The 20,311-nt window shown below is 37.3% G+C and overlaps 1 protein-coding gene across 15 annotated transcripts in view; it reads left to right on the forward strand.

Annotated features, from left to right (window-relative positions):
• LOC133225979 (collagen alpha-1(XI) chain) overlaps positions 1-20,311 on the forward strand; it is a 462,534-nt gene that overhangs the window by 334,620 nt on the left and 107,603 nt on the right. For 5 of the 15 annotated variants that reach the window (XM_061378994.1, XM_061378998.1, XM_061378995.1 and 2 more), the window contains exons 5-6: positions 7,109-7,237; positions 20,006-20,122. The exons of 8 other annotated variants lie outside the window; for them this stretch is intronic. In XM_061378994.1, the coding sequence (XP_061234978.1) occupies positions 7,109-7,237; positions 20,006-20,122 (246 nt within the window). The remainder of the gene's footprint in view (positions 1-7,108; positions 7,238-20,005; positions 20,123-20,311) is intronic. 2 more of the 15 variants (XM_061378996.1, XM_061378999.1) reach the window with 1 other exon arrangement.

The following is a 20,311-nucleotide window of genomic DNA, read 5'->3' on the forward strand; positions in this document are numbered from 1 at the left end:
TAGTGTGCGAAGGGCTTGTTTATAAGTGCTTGTTGTGAAGAAGAGAATTCCTTAAAACAGCATGCAAAAAGAAAAAAAGGGGAAAAATAGATGCTGCAGATGTTGGTACATGGCACCTAGTAAAATAGTTTTGAATTATATCAATTGAAATACGTTTGTAGTTTAAATGTTTGGTAAATAGCAGGGATCTTTTTATTGTTTGCCAGCTTTAAGGATTTGTCACTCATTTAATACTACTGGTGTGAACAATACAACAGCTTTTTATAATAAGTATTTTATAATAAATTAATAACTAACAGGGTCTTTATGGAAGTATTTTCTTATAGAGACCTTTTTCTTTCAAAACTCCCTGATGTCAGACCGATACAATGATTTTTTTTTGGCACTGTGCTGTAAATGCGTGTAACAAGAAAAAACATGATGTATATGACTCATTTAAAGCCAATGAGAGCTGCACAGTTTATGAGATCAAATCCTTGCAGTAATCCTTGTTAATAAAGGGTTTAGATTTCAGTTATAGACATCAACCTGTTTTCATGAAAAAATAATTCCTACACTTCTATACAACATGGCATTCCTTTAAATAACCTGAGTGAGCAGCTGAAGATAGAGTGATAGTACTTTGATTTAATCTAGAAGTCCTTTCAGGTGAGTAACCAACCCTCAGCATATCTGTAAACATGGAAGATGCTGGTATGCAGGTACAGAAAGGCCATCCGTGTGCATACTTCCCGAAGAAGGTAGCAGGAGCAGAATGGGTAGAGCTTTTACAGCCTCACTAGAATTGCTCTACAGCATAGGTAGAATACTGAAGCTAGCCCGAAGTAAAACTCCTCCAAGGACAGGTAGCATGAATGATGTACCATCAGTATCCTCTGTTTCGTACTATCTTGTTGAACAGCAACACTAACCAATGTTGACATAGCCAAAATGATTCCTGTTATACATCACCTTTAGTAATTGCTAGTGGCCCACTTGATGTTTAGTGTCAGTCAGACTAAAAAAGTAATGTTTCCTTACAGTATTTCTAAACTTATGCTTGATGAACCAAAGTAAGTAATTCTGTTTTCCTTGTTTCCCTTCCTTATTTTTGGAATCAAGGAGGGGGAAGAAAAAGAAAGCAAATCTCTGGTAATTCATTGGAATTCAAGTTCATTTTCAAGCAATATTGCCAAGAAAAAAAGGAATGGTCTTTTCAATAAATTATTTGTATTTACATTTAAAATATACAACCTGGACTCAAAAAATGCTGCCTGTTAAAACATTAGCTCCGGAGAATTTTGCAGACAGGATTTATGATCAGTTCATTTAATAGTCTGTGTAATACGTTTAATTTTTAAACAACAGCTGTAAATGAAGTTTCAAAGATTAATGACAGTATAACAGATTTGCAGGTCCTTTACCAAGAAAATAACATGTGCTTGGTTACACGTGTGTATGTGTGTGCATGTATGTGTTATGCACACATATGGTATATCCAGGCGTTGTAATAAAATCTAATCTCTCAGCAAAGAATTGCAGTAGACTTTGGTCTGTAAACCAAGGTTAAAATGTGTAATTGGTATATCAACCTGTTTCTAAACCAAGCAGAATATGTACTCTTATAACCATGGGGTTTTAAAGAATCAAAAATACATTGATTTCTATGGAAACTTTGACCTGTACAGAATTCTGTTTTCACAATTTATTGCTTTTACAGTCCTTCAGTTTGGCAGGCTCTAAATATCTTTCTGTAACTATATTATGCAATAGCCTGGGTTATGGAATATTGTAATAAAGGCCACTGGAATTCTTCAATCCCTGAAATCTTTGCAGGAAGATTAAATGAACTCTGCAGCAGGTTTTTCTGAATTCTATAGTAATAATGTCTAGGCTGTCTGGACTTTTGTTGTTTGGAGTCTATAGTTGTACTGTCACAACACAAATGGCACATATACACAGGTTGGGGTTTCTGCTGGGTTACTGAAGAGTCACCTCTGTAATTCTTAGGCTTTAGGCATCATATGAAAATGAAAGATCTTTATGTTATCCTGAGCTGCTGTAATGCCAAGCACTAGTTTTGTTAGGCTTTTATCACCATTTAGGTAGTCATCTTTAAAATCTAATTACTATTATAACCCACATAAGAGGTACTAATTCTATGCAGAATATGAATTGGAAGGATAGTATTTTGCTAATACTAACCTTCCCACTCTGCTTGTGGAAAGTCTTTCTGAACCTCTAATATATAAATTAGACATTTAAGTAATTGCTGAAGTATCTTTCACCTTTTTTTTTTTTTTTTTTTTGGTCAAGCTGGAAAAAGAGCAATGAACTTTCTCTTAATGAAATATCCCTGGAAATCTCACTACTTTACAGCAGGAAACTACAGCTGGAGTTCTCAGCTCCAGTCCAGTCACATTGTTCTGTAGTATCCTAGTTGTAACAACTACCAAGATCACATGTTCTTAGAATTATTATTTATTTTTTTTTTTTTTTTAAATCTTTTGAATAATTTCTGATGTTTGCTTCTATGGAGAGTGGCCTGCAGAGCTTCTCCAGTAATGCTCACCTGGACAAAGGTTCCTTTCACCTGGCAGGGTTAGTGTTTTATTAAGACTCTTGTGAAAGAGGTATCCCCAAAATGTTGCTACAAATGAACTGTTTGGGTGTTCTTGTAGAACTAGAAAACTAAACTATAAAATTTTAAACAGAATCATGGGATGGTTTGGGTTGGAAAGGACCTTAACATCATCCAGTTCCAATCCCCTGCAAGGGGCAGGGACACCTCACACTAGACCATTTTGCCCAAGGCTTTGTCCAGCCAGGCCTTGAACACTGCCAGGGATGGAGCATTTACCACTTCTTTGGGCAACCCGTTCCAGCCTCACTACCCTCACAGTAAAGAACTTCTTCCTTTATAAACTTTCTTGTTCTAAAATGACACTAGATAAATCATTCTAGAATAAGAAATGTGGAATGTCTGTGAGGGTCACAGAGGAATTTAAAATTCCCCACAGAATTCTCATTCTTAGCTGGGCTGTTTCTTGCTGTGGAACAGTTAGTTTTTGAGTGAATATATGTGTAGGTGTTGCAATAGGCACGCTTTCGGGTGATTTGAGCATATTCTTATTGTAGCTCTGTAGCCTGGTTCTCCACATTTGCTGTGGCATGCCACAAAGCAGCAAATGTTTCCTCAGATCTAATAAATTCCTAATAGTCTTGGAGGATTCTGCAAAGAGTACTTTGTTTTGTAGACTATGTTTTAGGACAACACTACTGAAGTAATCCCTCTGCACCATGTTTTCATGCTAGGCATAACTGGTGGGCAGGATATTTTACGATTCTCACACAGCTTTTATTTCATACAACCAAGAGGCTGATTCAGAAGCTTCTGATTTTAATTATAAGTGCATTCCCCAAATACAGAGGAATTAAAACATTCTTCAGACACTTTAACTGTTCTTTTTCCATATTGTGATGAATTATTCAACTAATCGTTGACTTTGTGAGTTGTGTTAGCTTTGACACAACTTAGTGTCTATTTCAATAAAGTATTTATGATCTAAACTAAATATTAAGACTCCATATTGATCCAGTTTACTTACAAGCTGTACCTGTATGTTTAATGTTAGATGTGCTTGAATACCTTGCTGAATGTTCTTCACCTCTGGGCAGCTAAGGCAGAGACCCAGCTCTCAGTTTTCTCATTCCTAATATGCAAGTAATGTTAAATATCTGATAAACACTAAACACTGTTTAAAATACATTGTGTTAAGTGTTATTCAGGATGGAAAATATGTTAGAAAGCAGCAGGTATTTGCACTTAAGGGTTAAATAGGCTTTTAGCACTTATGGGGACAAGTTAAACATGCACATTGTTACAAGTAATAAGTTGAAAAAGTAGCCGTGAAGATCTGTTTGACCTCACCACAGGTTCTCTGCTTCTGCTTTCTACTGTCTTCCCCTTATCTCAGACATCAAATTACTGTGGAAGCATGGCTTATCAGAAACATCAAACATTTGGCTTGTATAACGCCCTATATATCATCTCTCAACTTTTAGAAATTGCCTGAAAAGTCTTTCCTAGAGAAAGAAATACTTCATAGAGAAAGAAACAAAACTAATCTAGATAGACAGCTAGCTTTTGGGTTGTTTTTTTTTTCCTATATGCACTTTTGGGACTACTTCAAGGGTACTTGCGTGTATTTCTAAATTTTACTCTGTTCTGCTGTCTCCTTCCCCATCTTTGCTCTGCCTTTCTTGCTTTCATAATTCTTATCCTGTGAGACTTCCTTTTACTGTACAATTTTCTTATTACATTATGCACATATGCTGTTTTAGAGACCAACTGTTAGAATTGTTAATAGCCCATGACTCCATTTATTCCTATTTTCATTTAAAGTTTTGGGACTTGTGCAGGCAGATCATTAAGTGCTTGATTTATGATGCCAGATTGTGAAGTATGGCCAGATTAAGTATTTGTAGGTTATTCACAAAGAACTTAAAAAAGATTCTATTTCAGTCAAGCAGTTTTAACTTGTACTGTGAAGACTGAAGTAATTTTGTGGAAGATTCTCAAAGAGTATAGGTTTGTCCAACAGATGCCTTAGAATGATAGCTAAATCACAATAATGAAATCTGCTAATTAATCTAATGAAATAATTTCATGTCCGGAGATGATTGACCTAATCTGAAAGCTCTTCACTGGTTAGTGAAACAACACTGCCAATGCATCCCAGACAAATGGTCAAAGAAGCCAAATTAGCAAAGACCAATAAATAAAAATAAAACCCCCAAAATAATTAAACAAACAAACGAACAAACACCCCCCCCACTAATTTACTGGAAATATTTTTATAGCAGATGTTGAAGGAAAAAGAGGAAAATTAACATTTGAGATGGCAAATGTAGCATAAGTTAGGTTCCTCAGTTCTTACACATTAATAGCCAGTAGCAATTTATGTGTGCTGTGAAAGACTTCTGTGGGCTTCCCTCTATGTGGACCCATGACAGGCAGACAGGCGGGGCTGGAAAGTACAGTCAGTGGATCAGGAACAGCTTTAACCAATTTAGGGACATCTAAGCCAAATGGTAACAGCATGCTGAGTGCTTCTTGCAAACACAATCCGACAAAACCCAGTGCCAAAATTCCATGGCACTCAATATCAGCACAAAGCCATCTGCAGAATACTGGCTATATCCCCCGACCTGGGTTCTCTTAGCGTATCATACTAAGCAGCAGTAGTTTCAAGAGCAGTTTTGGTGAGGCATCCCTGGTTGGAACTGGATGATCTTAAGGTACTTGCCAACACAAACCATTCTGTGATTACTCACACTAGCTGGCACACTGGTGCTGGCACATGGTGATTCATGTGGGCATTTCAGAATGCCTGAGCTCATCAGGGTGAGAACAAGGGTTCTACACATACATCTCCAATGGTTACTTCAAAAGAGTTACCTCTTTGTCTTTCAGTTACTAATTCTCTCTGACTTATTCGTCCGCTTCAGTTAGCTTTAATTTGTCTGGTTGAAGAAGGAGGGCAGAACACTTCGGAAAACACTTTGCTTGAGATGGCAGATGCATAGCCCAGGCTGACAGTGACTGTACAAAACCTCCCAAAGCACTCCACCTGTGGAGGGAGTCGTGTAAGGGATCAAAGGGGGGAATTCTGTGTATGTGTAGCAGCAAACTGCTGCACTGGTAGTATTTCTGGAAGCTCATATATATATATATATATATATATATATATTCCAACTCTAAATTAATCTGAGACACGCATGAGTCTATCGAGTAAAATGAGTTGAGAATATTGTAAAAAAATTCAATATATAGCCATTATGTCTTAAGTTAGTAAAAAAAAAATAGAACTAGACAAATTGCAGAAGATCCGTTTATTTTGTCAGTTTGAGGGTGTTCTGCTGCTTTGTGTGCTTTTTCTTTTTGAAAGGAAGGAGTGTTACAAATTCTTCTTTGCTATTTTAATATATTCCTCAATTTTGTTAATTTGTTAAAGGCTACTGTTCTGAGAGATGTAAAGCCATTTTGGAAATACTGAGATACTTACGAATTTTCCCAGATGTACATTTCTATCCCTTAAGGTATTTTTTTCTGTAAAGACAAAACATGCACAGGTATACTAACAAAGAACTTACACGTTTGCCCTCATTTTTGACAAAAAACAAGATTTCGGTAGAGGTATATAAAAGCTTAAAAATCCCCCCTCCTGGCAAAATAGTGAGGGACTGAAGTTAATGGGTTTTGACCAAGAACATGTGCCAATTTTCAACAGTCTTATTTTTATGGCGGCATAAGAAGCTCCTGAATGAGGAAATTTATAGTGGAAATGTTGGCAGGAATTTACCTAATGCAGTTTAAATGGTACCACTATGTTAAGAAATACACTGGATACCAGACAGCTTTCTGTGGAAAATGATAAACATACCAGGTCTCTGTAGGGGATCTCAGCAGAGACATTTTTATTATCCAGAATAGTGGGTCTTTTTACTGTGATGTTTGTTTTATGCATGATATATGGGAACAGAGGTGAAAATAACATTTGTTAGCTGTTAAAATTTTTATTTCAACACGTTCTATAGTGTGTATTTACACAGTGCTTCCTTACTTGTTTTTTATTCCAATAATTGTGTCTTTAGTACAGCATTTTTTATTTCATTTTCTCCTTCTTTGAGAATACAGATGTGATGCAAACTCTCAGCATTAATGCTGTTGATCACTTGCATGCTGAGCTGCATGCTGGTAATAGGAAGTGCCCTGAATTAAATCTTAGGAATTTAGACTGGTTCCCAGTGAAGAAGTAAACAAACAGCATGAGAATGACAGAGCAGGAGTTACACCTTCCCACCCTCTCCTTTCCAAACCAGACAGCATTTTAAGCCTGAAGTTTGCCTCTTGTCCATTCAGTATTAGTTTGCATTGGTTTGCCATGTGAACAATAGTTGTTTTCCAGAATAGCAGCAGAAAGTAAGTATATGTGTTATTTATAAACACAGATATTCATATAATATTAAGTACCTAGTTTTGCTTTCTGAATGAAAACTCTGTACTTCTGATGAACTCCAGGCAATCTTTGGTTTTGTTATTTAATCTGCATATGCTTTCCTGCAGGGTGAGATCCAGCAGCTGTTGATTATAGCTGACCCCAGAGCTGCATATGACTATTGTGAGCATTATAGCCCAGACTGTGATTCCCCAGTGCCCAATGCTGCTCAGGCTCAAGATCCTCAAGTTGATGAGGTGAGTAATCAGTCACGTATTACTAGATTTACTGCACATTAATGGTTGTGCTGGATAAGTCAGCTACTCAAGGAGCATTTACAGCTAAATGGCATGCATTGTTCTAAATACGAGGGAGGCACTTTGCAGGAGCACATTCATTTTTGCTGTCCACTCATTTATGTCAAGCATTTAAAGGAACCTATCACACTGCTATTTGAATAACCAGCATGCTCAATGAAGTTAAACTGTAAAATGATAGCAGTGTGAGTTTGTTTAATTGTAACTGTTCTTCCTGTGTGCATTTATGATTTCACTGATGCTGAGCACCATCAGATGCCACATTTGAAAAACACGGGAGTTGTGAGTATTCTAGCTGCCAGAAATGCCGTGTATTTTCATGAGCTGTGTGCAGTGTACAAGTGCATGTATACATATAATTATTTCAGTCAGCTTCACTCTTAGGAAGTAAATATGAGCAGGGGCGAAACAGAGTTGGAATTTTTTCCAGAAACACACAAAATGTTTACTGTCACTGTAGACAGTTCTGACAGCTTTAAATGGAGTTATTCACTGAGTGGAAAGCTTTTGCAAAATGTAACTAGTCTTAATTGACCTTGCCTCTGGACAGTTAGTATGCACTCAACCGTGTGTGATCTGACTGGTTATTGCTACTGATTGCTCAAGAAATCACCATTAAAACTTGCTGAATTGTTCTCAGATGCCTGCTTTGAGCCAATTTTGTGACAGAATGTTTCCTAAATGTATGATAATTTTATTTGTTGTTACTATTTCTTCTATCTGAAAATTATGTCATCAAGTGACAATGATCCACAGGCCCCAGAACTTATTTTAAAGGGTTTCCCACATCCATTGCATCATAGGTACAGTTAAAGATGTGTCAAGTCAGTTACACGTACACAGAGGCATTTACACTACATTACAGTGTATGGAGACTGGTCTCTTCATGAGGGCTCTGTAGGACCATCTGCCGATGTGCTTGGCAGCGTGGATCTTCATGCGCTATGTTCTAAAACAGAACAAGCTGAAAGCATATTGTTGATACTTTATGGGAAATGAATAAAAAATAGCAGAATCAATTTATTTTTTTTCCTCATTACTACGTGTCAAAGAAATTTGAAATTTTGCTTGGGAACTTTCCTTGTCTTTTCTGCACTGTGACTTAGGACTGATTCTGTTTCCGGTGTGAAGACATGGAAGGTTTGAATAGGCTTATGCTTTTCTGCTTTGAAATAAGACTGAAGATTAGTTAATCTAGTGAACTGATCTTTGTGGGAGAAGATTTTATTTCTTGAAGAAGAATATATCTATATACTGAAAATAACTAAGTTGGGACTGCTGTCACCTCCAGACTCACATCAGCTCTTAAGCAGGAGTTAATATGGCACAGAAAGATTGTGAATACTTGCTTGCTCTGGCCATCACTGATGGCAATGATGGCGCCTGTCCTTCAGTGTGAACGAGGCTTGGAGTCCACAGTCTGGGATCAGACTGTAGGTTCAAAATCTATGCCAGGTAAAGAATAATGAATAGTTGTGCTCGTTTTTCAGCAATGGCTACTACTGAATTATTTAGAGTGTAATATAATGTTTTTAAAGGATGTAGAATATGAATAAAATAGCCTAAGGATTAAATTCCCTCAATAATGGATGATAAGCTAAATTTCCTGCTGTCAAACTTTATGTTTGTTCTATATCAAAGCTGTTTAACACTAGCATGAGTTGAGAGTATTCATTTGTAGATCAAAAGAAAAATAAGCCTCATTATAATTAGAAAAACTGCGTGCACACATATATGCATATTATAGAATTCCCAGCTATATACTCCACATGTATTGTAAGCAGTCTGGGGGCACCAAACAAAGGAAGGGAGCCATAAATCGAACAATTAGCACTATTGTCCTGAACAGAAATCATCTATAGCCTAATGCAGTTGCAACTGGAGTTGGCAAATACTGTTAATTCAGCAGCCATTGCAAGATTGCTCTTGGGGTTAGTGTTTGTTTTTTCTTTAATGTGTTTTTATAATACCTATTTTTTTTTCCCTGTGATAACACATCTAGTGTGTGGGAGTACCTACAGAGAAAAAAGATCAAAGAACTGAATTTGCAGTGTAACATTATAAAATCAATTTGGAAAGGGTTGAAAAGAGCTAAAGGATTAGAAAAAAAGAGAGAAATGCCATTTCTGATTGCTTCCATGTATTTCTCTGAATGGTGATTGAATTATTCTGCTTTCCAAGCTAAACCAGAATTTCCTTGTTGCTATCCGTGAGTTTATAACTTTGTATGACTGTTCTTAGTGAAGTCGGTGGATCTCTTTAACGTGTTGGGTAATAGTAACCTGAAATAATACGTCGGCAATGCTATCAATGTGATGAATATGCAATAGAATAAATGATTGGCTGAGTTGCACAGAATTATAGACTTTCCTGCTATATGATAAGAAAAGCAGCTTGTTAAAGCTGGCTACTTTGTTATCTTTCGAGAGGTAGCCTATGAAATCACATCAATAATCAATTTTTCAAGAAAGAAATGAAACAAGTCTTATTAGGTACTGGAAGAAGTTACAGAAGATTAAATAAAGTGCTAAAAAATTGAACTATCATTATAACTCTACTATATGGAAAACAAGGATTTTAAAATGTCTGATTGTGTATTTTGACACCATTGCAAGTTTGATAGCGCTATCTGAATGAACAAAGGAAGAAGGTATTGCGTGGTATAAGTACCTGACAAGAAACTTCAAATCAGAGTGCCTTATTTCAGGAATTCCTGTAAACAGAGAGCTATTGTGGAATTAAGCTTAGAGTGGTTTTAGAGGAATTGCGCTAGCAATAGAAATGAATGTAAAATGGATACTATTAAAATTTTTCAGTCATAATGTTGCAGAGCGGGAATGAGGATACCACAACTAAAGGCAATATTACAGACATACAAGAAAAAGAAAGAAATGCAGGGCAAGCACAAAGAACTAGGAAATACACACTGCAGTGCAGCCTGCTTGCATATGTTGACAGAAAGATCTTTTGTGTGCATCAGATTATCCCCATTCATCTGCTGTTATATCAGTGAAAGCAATTTTGGGAATACATATTTTACCAAACTGGGAAACTAATCAAGCTGAAAGCCAATAGGAAAAGATGACTGTTTAGCTAGATTGATTTTCTGGTTTCATGTTCCGTATTTTCACTTGAACTTTTGTGATAGAAAGAGGGAAGAGAGAACACTTGTCTGGTGGCTAGGCAGAGCTGTGTCTTTCAGTGTCAGCTGTGGTTTAAGCCAGCAGAAGCTGAAAATATTTGTTGGACCCAAAAGATCCTGGTTGTTAAAACAGGGAAACAGTTTGTACATGAGCACTCAAAGCAAAACTGGCAAAAACCACAGTGCATGGTTTGGTTTGTAAGCAAAGGAATAAGAATGCAGATGTGATATTACATCTCTCTATACTGTTGGTTGAAACATACACCAGAATATCACATACAGTCTTGGTACCAAAACAAATGGAAATCACAGAATCATTAGGGTTGTAAGGGATGTCTGGAGATGATCTAGTCCAGCTCCCATCATCTAGTGCAACCCAGTGATTCAGGTAAAAGCCACATAATTGTTTTGAGTTTGTGTTTGGAAAACTTAATGTGTTTGACTTGTCCACAGTAATGACATAAGCTTGAAATGTTGCTCAGTTACCATATGCAAAGTACCCTCACAAAAATACAATACCGGTGGGGAGTGGGTGAGTAGGCAGGAGGAAAGAAAGAAAATTCAGGTAGGAAAAGATCTACTAAAATTTTGAGGAATGTAAAAACAAATTGCCAAAATGGTGTATATCTAGATATCTTCAAGCCAATGATAGATACCTTTCTGAAAGCTTTGGGAAATGTCATTCATACTTTAATTGGCTCAGTTATAGGGTAACTGTAAGAAGTTTTGAAGTCTGAAAGTATGAAGGAGTTTGTCAAGATGATCAGATAGTCCCTTCTGGCTTTATGTCTCTGAGCCTGTGAAATACTGCAGACCAGAATAAGAAACTGATACGTGGCTTGGAGGAAAGACAGATGATGTGATTGAAGAGCCCATTAGTATGTGTTTCCAGCACTGACTACAAAATCCAAAGGAAGTGGTTGACTTTTGTCAGTGAAATAGTAAATTATGTTTGTGGAGTTGCACCTCAGAAGCTGAACAGGTTTTATCTTGGTATCACACACCTTTGTAGTCTCCTGGTGAGTTCACAGCCTGAGAATGGAGTTATTCTGAAAAGCTGGAAGATTTCTTAAGAGAGATCTAGAGAGAAAATTTGGCTAAGATGCTGTAGGTTTAAAGGCAACATTAATTTGGGTGTAGTCCAAAAGGCAGTGTTTCTATCTGCAAAGGAGCAATCAAATACTAAAGACTGTAGGTTTTCTGGCATTTCTTTTCAATAGCAGTGTGGCTTAAATGAATACTTCCCTTTTCTGTACGTATTTCCACCCTGTGTCATCTTTTCAGTTCATCTGGTGGAATTGTTTATGTGTTTGTTGGGGGCAGGGTATGACACTTCATCTAGACTAAAAGTAATTTACCAACCATAAAATGAGAAAAATGATGGAATATACTGTAGTAATCTTCTCTTAAATGAATCTGAAGATACATATAAATGCAACATCAGGAGTGCAATATTTGCTTCTTAAAATGTTAGAGTTCATCTCAAGGCCTTAAGACCTTGACTTTGCACTCATATGTAAGTTTACTGGACACTGATTTATAATCAAAGTGTCTTTGCTGGTGATACCTTAAGTGCTGCATTGAGATTTTCTTATTGCATTTTCTTTTTACCTTTAGCATCAGATTCAAATTGTGATTTTGGTGGTGCAACAGAGAGAATTTCATTGCCTGCTTTTTACTTGCAGGGTCCCTTCATCCCTGAAGTAAACGCTGAGGTTACCCTAAATAAACCTCAGGAAGAATCAAGCATGGGATTCACAAAACCAGCAAGCTTTGAATAAAGACACAGACCTAGCAAGCCTATAAAAAGAGGACATATCTTATATTCTGCCCTTCTCTACAGGCTTCTTAACATACTGGTTCAGTGTTGCATATTATTATGTCAGGAGAGGGTTGCTAAAGAGTTCAGAATATTTGGTGTGATTAAGTATATTTTGGATAAAGAGAATTAAGTGGAAAACAAACTAGCCAAAAACTTTAGAAAGTAATTATAAGAGTGCATTAGCATGATTTCAGTCTAGTGTCACAGTCATTGGACCATGCAAAATCTTTCTATGGCCTGCAAATTCTGGAGACTTTTTACATAAATAAGGCAAAGAGCTGAAAACAAGTAAATTGGTATGAATTAGGGAGAGGAAATGAATGAGAAATGAGCATTCTCTGTGTTAGATTGTTATCCTTCCATTGTAGTATTTTACAGAAGGAAGTCTGATCGTTAGCAGTATGGTATCTTCATGAACCTTGCAATGTATCTAAAAGGCTAGCACTAATGGTGCCATAGTAATACACTGAGTGTTAGAATTAAATGATAACATGAATTACTCTGGAGCCGCTGGTGCTAGCCATTCAGATCCCTTGCAGGGTTGATGAACATGGTGCAAATTGGCCATTTGCACAAAAGTGTCTTTGGGAGAACAGGGCCTTTTATTTTATTTTAATTTTATTCCACTTAATTTAATATTTTGTTTTATTTTGTTTTATTATTTTGGCTTAGCTTAGCTTTTTTATTCTGGTGGTTTTTCAGAAGTTTTCCTTATATTGAGCTTTATGATTAATTCAGTAATCATTAAGTTTGTTTCATGCTGAACATATAATTAGGTTTTAAGGATTGAATATGGGGATTCAATTTTAAAACTAGCAAGATCAGTTTAGCTAAGGAAGATGCATACCTATGCTTTTCATTTAAAGACTTTGTGCATAGTTTGGCCTCTGTCTTCTTCTCGGAACCCTTTCTACTACAGATGGAAATGTATTAAATGCCATTCCTTTTCAATCACAGATGCTTGACCAACTCGAAGAAACTAGAGCAGGGGAAGGCCTAGCCAGTCTTAATCTTCCTTGATACTGGTCAGTGTATTTTCTGGAGTGTCAGGTCTACTTTTCAATGGGCACAGCCGTGAGGCTTTCAAATCTCTTGGAAGATTCTTTTGCAACCCAGTAAATCACACTGTCTGACTTCTGCTGAAGAAATTGCTCCCCAAAGTAACTCTGCTTCATTTATCTTGGACCTATTCCAAACAAATGGATTACTTGAAGACATTAAATGTTTGGCTTTAATGAAACAAACTTGGTAAAGGTGCAAATGTTCCATGAATATGTCGATTTGGAGGCCTGTCCTTTCAGCCTGTCCTTTCAGCCTGTCTTAATTTAGTGTCCTTTCAGATGTTTGACTGATCAGAAAGACGAGTTTTCTGAAGAATACAGAAAGAATTATTTTCACGCTTACACGTTCTAAACATGCAATATTTAGAACTGCAGTTAGCTAACTTGTCAGGTGTTAAAAATAGAGAGCTTCTAAGCTCTCTTTGCATAGACTTTTTCTTTACGCAATAATATGAGAAAGAAACTTAAGTGTTTTGTTCTACTTTTGATAGAGGCTGTCTTTCGAAACTGAAGATTTTGCTCTCTGCTTGTGTTACTTTTAAGAGCAATATAAGAAGAGGCCATCTTAGATTTTTTAACTTTCCTTCTGCCTTAAGAAAGACATCTACTAACATTTATTTATATTACTGCATCTAATTTTTAGAACTCTCGTTTTTATTTTATTGTGTTAGTGTGCCTAGCGTGTTTCAAAGTCATCTTTGCCTCTTTAGCTAGATAGATGATTTAGCATAATCTTCAGGCAATGGAAAAATTGATCTTATGACAGTTCTTTAGTTTAGGATTTGGATTATTACTTCCTTGTAATTTGGAAAGGTAAAGCAAAACTTGCTAAAATCTACATCTTGGAATGGGGGTGGGGGGAATAGATTTTTAGAGTATGCATAGTAGAAGAATTCGTTTTCAAAGTAAGGCTGACTTCAGAATATTTAAGTCATTCCAAAGTTGAAATAGACTTTGCATGCTGCTGATCTGCTTCTAAAATTCATCTGATGAAGAAAACAGTTCATCTCTTTAATTGGAATTGCATGATGATCTGGTAGTGTAATATAATCACTCTGGTAAAGAAAGCATGAGGTCATAGTGGAAAGATTTTGTCCCATCAAGAAACAGCAGGTTTTATTCTTCTTTTATTTCTAAGAAAACAGTCATATGCAATTTCCATTACAAGAATGGGCTGTTCTGTAACTATTGGTGGTCTTACAAGAGAAGGAAGAATAACAACAGAAAATTGCATCGCATTTGAAGTATGTGTCCGCTGATGGCTCTTAGTTGAAATCTCTCATCAAGTTCCAGCTGTTGTCCAAATTGAAGACATAATATTGAGTCAGTCTTTTTGATGTTCATGCGAAATCACTGGGAAAGTTAATAGAGCTGTATATATTTTGCTATTACTATGACCACTTTGTGACTCTCACCTCTACTGTTTCAGCTCTGTAGCCATCCCATTATCTAGCAGCATTAGGGTTTAGGTAAACTTCCATAGACAGATCTCTTGAGCAGGATTGAAGTAGTGCTGCACAGCTGGGGTAGGTATATTTTGCGCTTGGCTGCTGTACCCATAAAAGGATCATGAGGATGATCAACAAGCTGAATGTCCCTTTAAATCCCATTCCAGCTTCTTGATTCTCTGTCTGCATTCCTGGCCAGTATTTAGCTTCCCTGGGTATAGAGCTAACAAAACAAATGATGCTTCCTTCAGTAAATTCTTCATCCGTGTCATACTTGCTTTCATTTCCTGCTTTGATTTCTTGCTAGTTACTAGTCTTGACTAAATTCAGAAAGTGGCAGAAGATACTTTTCCATTTGCATTAATTAATTTTGAAGTTCTAGATGCTTTCTGCTGTATTTTCAAGAGTCTACTTATTCTTTTCCCTCTGATTAGCAGTGCAACCACAGTAGATTTCTGTGAACCCCCCCAACTTCTGTGAGCTAATAGCAAGGCCTGAGATGGGTTTTGCGCTCAAAAATGTTAACACTGAGATGTGAAGACACACTGCTGAAGGTTTGTTGAGGCCTCAAAATAAGTGTGTCATGCTGATGTATCTCATCACCTGATAAAAGTGACCACGTAGTTATGTAGCTCCAGAAAACAAAAGGATGTGTGGCACGTATCTGGTCTTGACTGTTAATGGCAGCATAAGCCTGAGATGCAGGCTTCACCGCAGGTGACTAAAGCCCAATGGGAATAATGATTCACTCCATTAAATCTGTTCCTGGAGTTTATAAATTTAGTCCTTGTTTAACTGGTCAGCGCTTCACCAGTCCCATTGACTCATCTTAAAAAAGAGGATTAGCCTTTATCAGATTGAGTTGATAAAATTATGCTGTGGAGTAAATTGTATTTCTAAAGTTCACCTATAGACCAATTAGGGGTGCAGAGATACGTTGTTCCATCTGGACGGATTTTGCCTCAGGAAATACACCTGGAAGATTTTGCATCTATATTTCACTAATTGCAACAGGACCTGTGCATTACAGCACAAAACATATTCTCTCTGTTTATTGGCTGGTGTGAAAAACTAGAGTTGCTGGCCTTTCAGCAAAAAATGCGTGGAAAGGAAGGATTGCTAAGACTAATGTCTTCCTATGCGGGAAGCTTAGGGCTACCGCATATTGCCACTTTTGTACTAGGGGGACTACAAATTATTGGCAATTAGAAACCCTTTCAGTATGGTTTTAGCATGGTGGCCACATGTCCTAGTAAACCTTGTAGGTTCAAGAATTTCCATAATGCCCCTCTGGTACTCCTAAAAAGAAGAAAAAAAGTCCATGGTGAAGATCTTCACTTGCCTGGCAGTAGTCAGATTTCAGCATGAAAACTGTCATTCCTCTCTTCCCGTCCATTCCTGTTCTTGTTGTCTGTGTGGTGCATATCATTGCAACCCAAATGTACCACTGACTGTATGGTAGTATTTTACATATGTCAGAAAAATTTCATTTTCTTTACAAGAACTGACTGCAGCACAATACCCAGAAGTAAAATATTTTCTGTGTGGTTATGCATGATGCAGTAGGTCTCTCCACATTCTCATGCTTCTTTTGTATGAATGATTTCTAGTTCTCATTCATAAATATCTGGCTCTCCAAATGACTCCTCTGGCAGATCTTAATATAAATATCAATTTATTCACCACCTTCTTTTTTAATATTGAGATACTTGGCACAGATATTTTTCCTTTCCTATTTTTTTTCTTTTTTTCCAGTCAACATTTCTGTTTACTTTATGGCCTTTGAAGAACTTTTTGTAGCCCACTGTTATAATTTTATTAGTCACATTTGAAAAGCAGTTATAATAGTGACCAACACAGAGTTATATTTGAATTGCCAATTGGTCAAAATGAACGCTGGAATGAATGCTTACTAAATTCTAGGTCTACAATGGTAGGTGTACAGTGCTTACTAAAAGGAAATCTATGTGTTTGGAAGTTAATAAACCAGACTTCTAACAGCACAGTGGTGCAGGTGACACACCTGAGGGACAGGATGGCATCCAGAGGGACTTGGACAGGCTTGAGAGGGAGCCCATGCGAAACTCATGAGTTCAACAGGGTCAAGTGCAGTGTTCCTCATGAGGGTCAAGCAACCCCCAGTATCAATACAGGCTGGGGGATGGAGAGAGATTGAGAGTATCCCTGAGGAGAAGGATTTGGGGGTACTGGTGGGTGAAGGATTGGATATGACCCTGTCCAGTGTGCACTTGCAGCCTAGGAGGCCAATCCTATCTTGGGCTGCATCCAGAGGAGTGTGGCCAGCAGGTTGAGGGAGGGGATTCTGCTCCTCAACTCTTTGAGGGCCACAAAAATGATCAGATGGATGGAGCACCTCTCACGAGGAAAGGCTGGGAGAGTTGGGGATGTTCAGCCTGTAGAAGAGAAGGCTCTGGGGAGACCTTATTGTGGTCTTTCAGGTCTTAAAAAGGGTCTATAAGAAAGATGGGGAGAGATTTTTCAGCAGGGCCTATTGCAACAGGACGAGGGGTTTAAACTAAAAGAGGGGGATACAGGCTGGATGTGAGGAAAAAAATCTTTACAGTGAGGGTGGCACAGGTTGCCCAGGGAGGTGGTGGGTGCACCATCACTGGAGACACTCAAGGCCAAGCTGGATGTGGTTCTGGGCAACCTGCTCTAGTTGAAGATGTCCCTGTTCATTGCAGGGGGTTGGACCAGATGAGCTGTGAAGGTCCTTTCCAACCCAAACCCTTTTGTGATTCTGTATTTAAATTTAAATCCAGCTAATGAAACATTAATTTTCTCAAAGATATTCCTGTGCTTACCCCTCAAGATGCTGGATTATATTTAACATTGGTAGTGCGCATTGTTGCGGTGCCAATAAAGATTACATGGCAGAGTGTTTGATTCATGTTGTTTGTCTGAGGAAGCATTTAGAAGTATGTAACGGATTGTCACTGGTAGGGTGAAATGACTCAATTTGAAGAGGTGTCTTCCACCATTTACACAGATTTTTTATAATTTCAAAGAAAATAAAGCAATTTCAGTGCTATTCTGTAACTATTTCAAAAGGGCTGTTTTTATCCATGAGATTATCTCTTTTTTTTACTTCCTTTATGTGGCTTCTTATGGTCTAGAAACCTGTCACAGTTGTTTTCATTTTTGGATGTCAGTGGCATACTTCATTAAAAACAATGAAATGTATTGAGTTGTATTGCCAGAACTGCACAAACAAGAAAAAATGTTTTTATACATTTACACATCTGTAGAAATGAATCATTGCTACCAATGAGGCCCTGTATACCATTTAAAAGTCAAAGATGTTGACTTCATTGGGATTAGGACTGAAGCTGATTTACTGAACAGAGAGAGAATAATCACATATTACTTACCAGTTTTGTCTAAAATGCTGCTGGTTTTGAAAAGTATAAATAGAATCAACTTATTTCTGTAATGCCAGTGATGCCACTGATGAAATCAAAGCATTGTTTATATAGCAGGCAGATATAAAGCACTGATGTACTTTACAGAGAGGATAAATGTTTTGTTATTTAAGCGTAGCCTCATGTTCTCTTATTAATGTGCAATATAGTTTTGGACAAGTACCAAAATTATGTTACATTCTTTTCTATATGTTCATTGAATCTCATGAGTAACCAAGTTACATGTGCATGGGTGAAGAAGTAATCAAAAGGACAACCAAACATCTGACTTCTTAAAAACCTCTGTGTCTTCTTTTCAAGAAAAGCTGTTGGTCATAGTAAGACTCTGAGGAGTTACAGGAGTGAAGTAACAGAAACCCATGTAAAGGGACTTTTAAGTGATTAAGGTCTTTCTGTGTTAGTCTTGTACTTCCTGAGGAAATTAACTTCTCCATGTTTTCTTTGCATTAAAATCAAAAGTATAAGAATTGTATCGGAAAATTGTATCAGAGATTTGTATCAGAGAAAATGGTTAAACCAGTAATTTGGTCACATGGTAGAAAATAGCTTGGGATGTAGAAATCTGTTTTAAACTCATCTATAATTTCTTGTCAAATGTCAGCCTCTTATGATGTTGATAATATTTATGACTTCTGTGAATCGTCAGAGTCATTTTGAAGTGTGAAGTACTAACACTCAGTACGCTAATGAAACAAACATACTGTCTTCATTTCAGCAACAGCAATGCTGATTTGTAACAGGAGAGATTTCAGAAATGTCTGGCTCACAAAGCCCATCAGAATATTTCTTCCTAAACAAGGGAAAGCAGACATCTAGCCAGATTCTGTCCACAATTCCACCTTCCTTTGGTTCCCTGGGGATGTAAAGAGGATTGGTAGCAGCCATGAGACTGCTTTAATTTACAGGAGCAACCAGTTTATGTAGCTTCAAGCGTAACAGGAGTGGTAACACAGATTAAAGCTCTCGTTCTTCAGTGATGAGCAGTACTTGGTGCACATAATATCCAGAGCAGTATCTTCACTGCACAGCCAAGATCACAGCTCAGGAGTTCCTGGCTTCCTAGATAGTGTTCACAGCATCACACAAGCCAATTCTAAACTCATTTTCTCTTGTAAAAGCCTTGTGGGCCATATCTTCATTTGATACTAGTTACTGTAGATACAGAGATAACGGAGCAATTTACAGCAGCTGCAGATCTGACTTTTATATGGAATTATACCAGTGAAGCATTTGCTTAGGCAATGTGTACCGTGGAACTGCCAAGGTTTTGAGAACTCTCCAGCAAATAAGAGGAGGATAGCCATGGTTATTTGTGAGTTGTGCCCTCTTTCCTGTATCTGAAATTACTTACCCTGTTCATGACAGATATTAGCATGTCTCCACTCCATGGTCACCTGAAAAAGCCCAGGTAAAAGATTCTAAGTGAAAAGAGCCATTGTTCATAATTTAAGTATTAAACCAGCATATGATTTCACAAAGATCAGTTGGAGTTTTCTCCATCCTGGAGTTTTCTCCGAATCAGTTCTCCCAGGAATCCAAATTATAGTTGATTCTTCTGTGCAGTCCAATAAAATAGATTTTTTTCCTTGCTTTTTTACTACTTTCGTATTGTGCTTTGAAAGAAATAAATTGTATTTTTCCTCCAAATGAATAACTATATTGAATTATTCATACGACCTTAATTTTCTTAAGCTTTACTCATAAGTAAAGGTTAAGATGCTTTCCAGTATTGCTAATCTAGTTTTCTACCACTAACATGGGAATGCCTGATATTTTTCCATTTGCAATGTAGTATACACCAGAAGATTTTATCGAATATGACTATGAGTATGGGGATGCAGATTATAAAGAAACTGATTCTGTAACAGAGGGACCCCCAGTGTTTGAAGACACAGTAGCGCAAACAGAGGTAACAGAATGTGATCTGTTTGTTGTGTGGTGTCCAGCTGTCCCCTACCACATGGTTTGTCAATTTGTGTCTTCTTTACATAAGCTTAATGTTTTCCTTTCACTCATTTCTTTACTCTGGAGCTGTAACGTTTGCTTTCAGTTAGAGATGGAAGGTCTCACTGCTGACAGCATTCATCTCACGTTTGAT

Source organism: Neopsephotus bourkii, unplaced genomic scaffold, assembly GCF_033783945.1.
Source record: "Neopsephotus bourkii isolate Nb327-2 ecotype Australia unplaced genomic scaffold, CSIRO-AGI_Nbou_v1 NB_1768, whole genome shotgun sequence".
Taxonomy (NCBI): Eukaryota; Metazoa; Chordata; class Aves; order Psittaciformes; family Psittacidae; genus Neopsephotus; species Neopsephotus bourkii.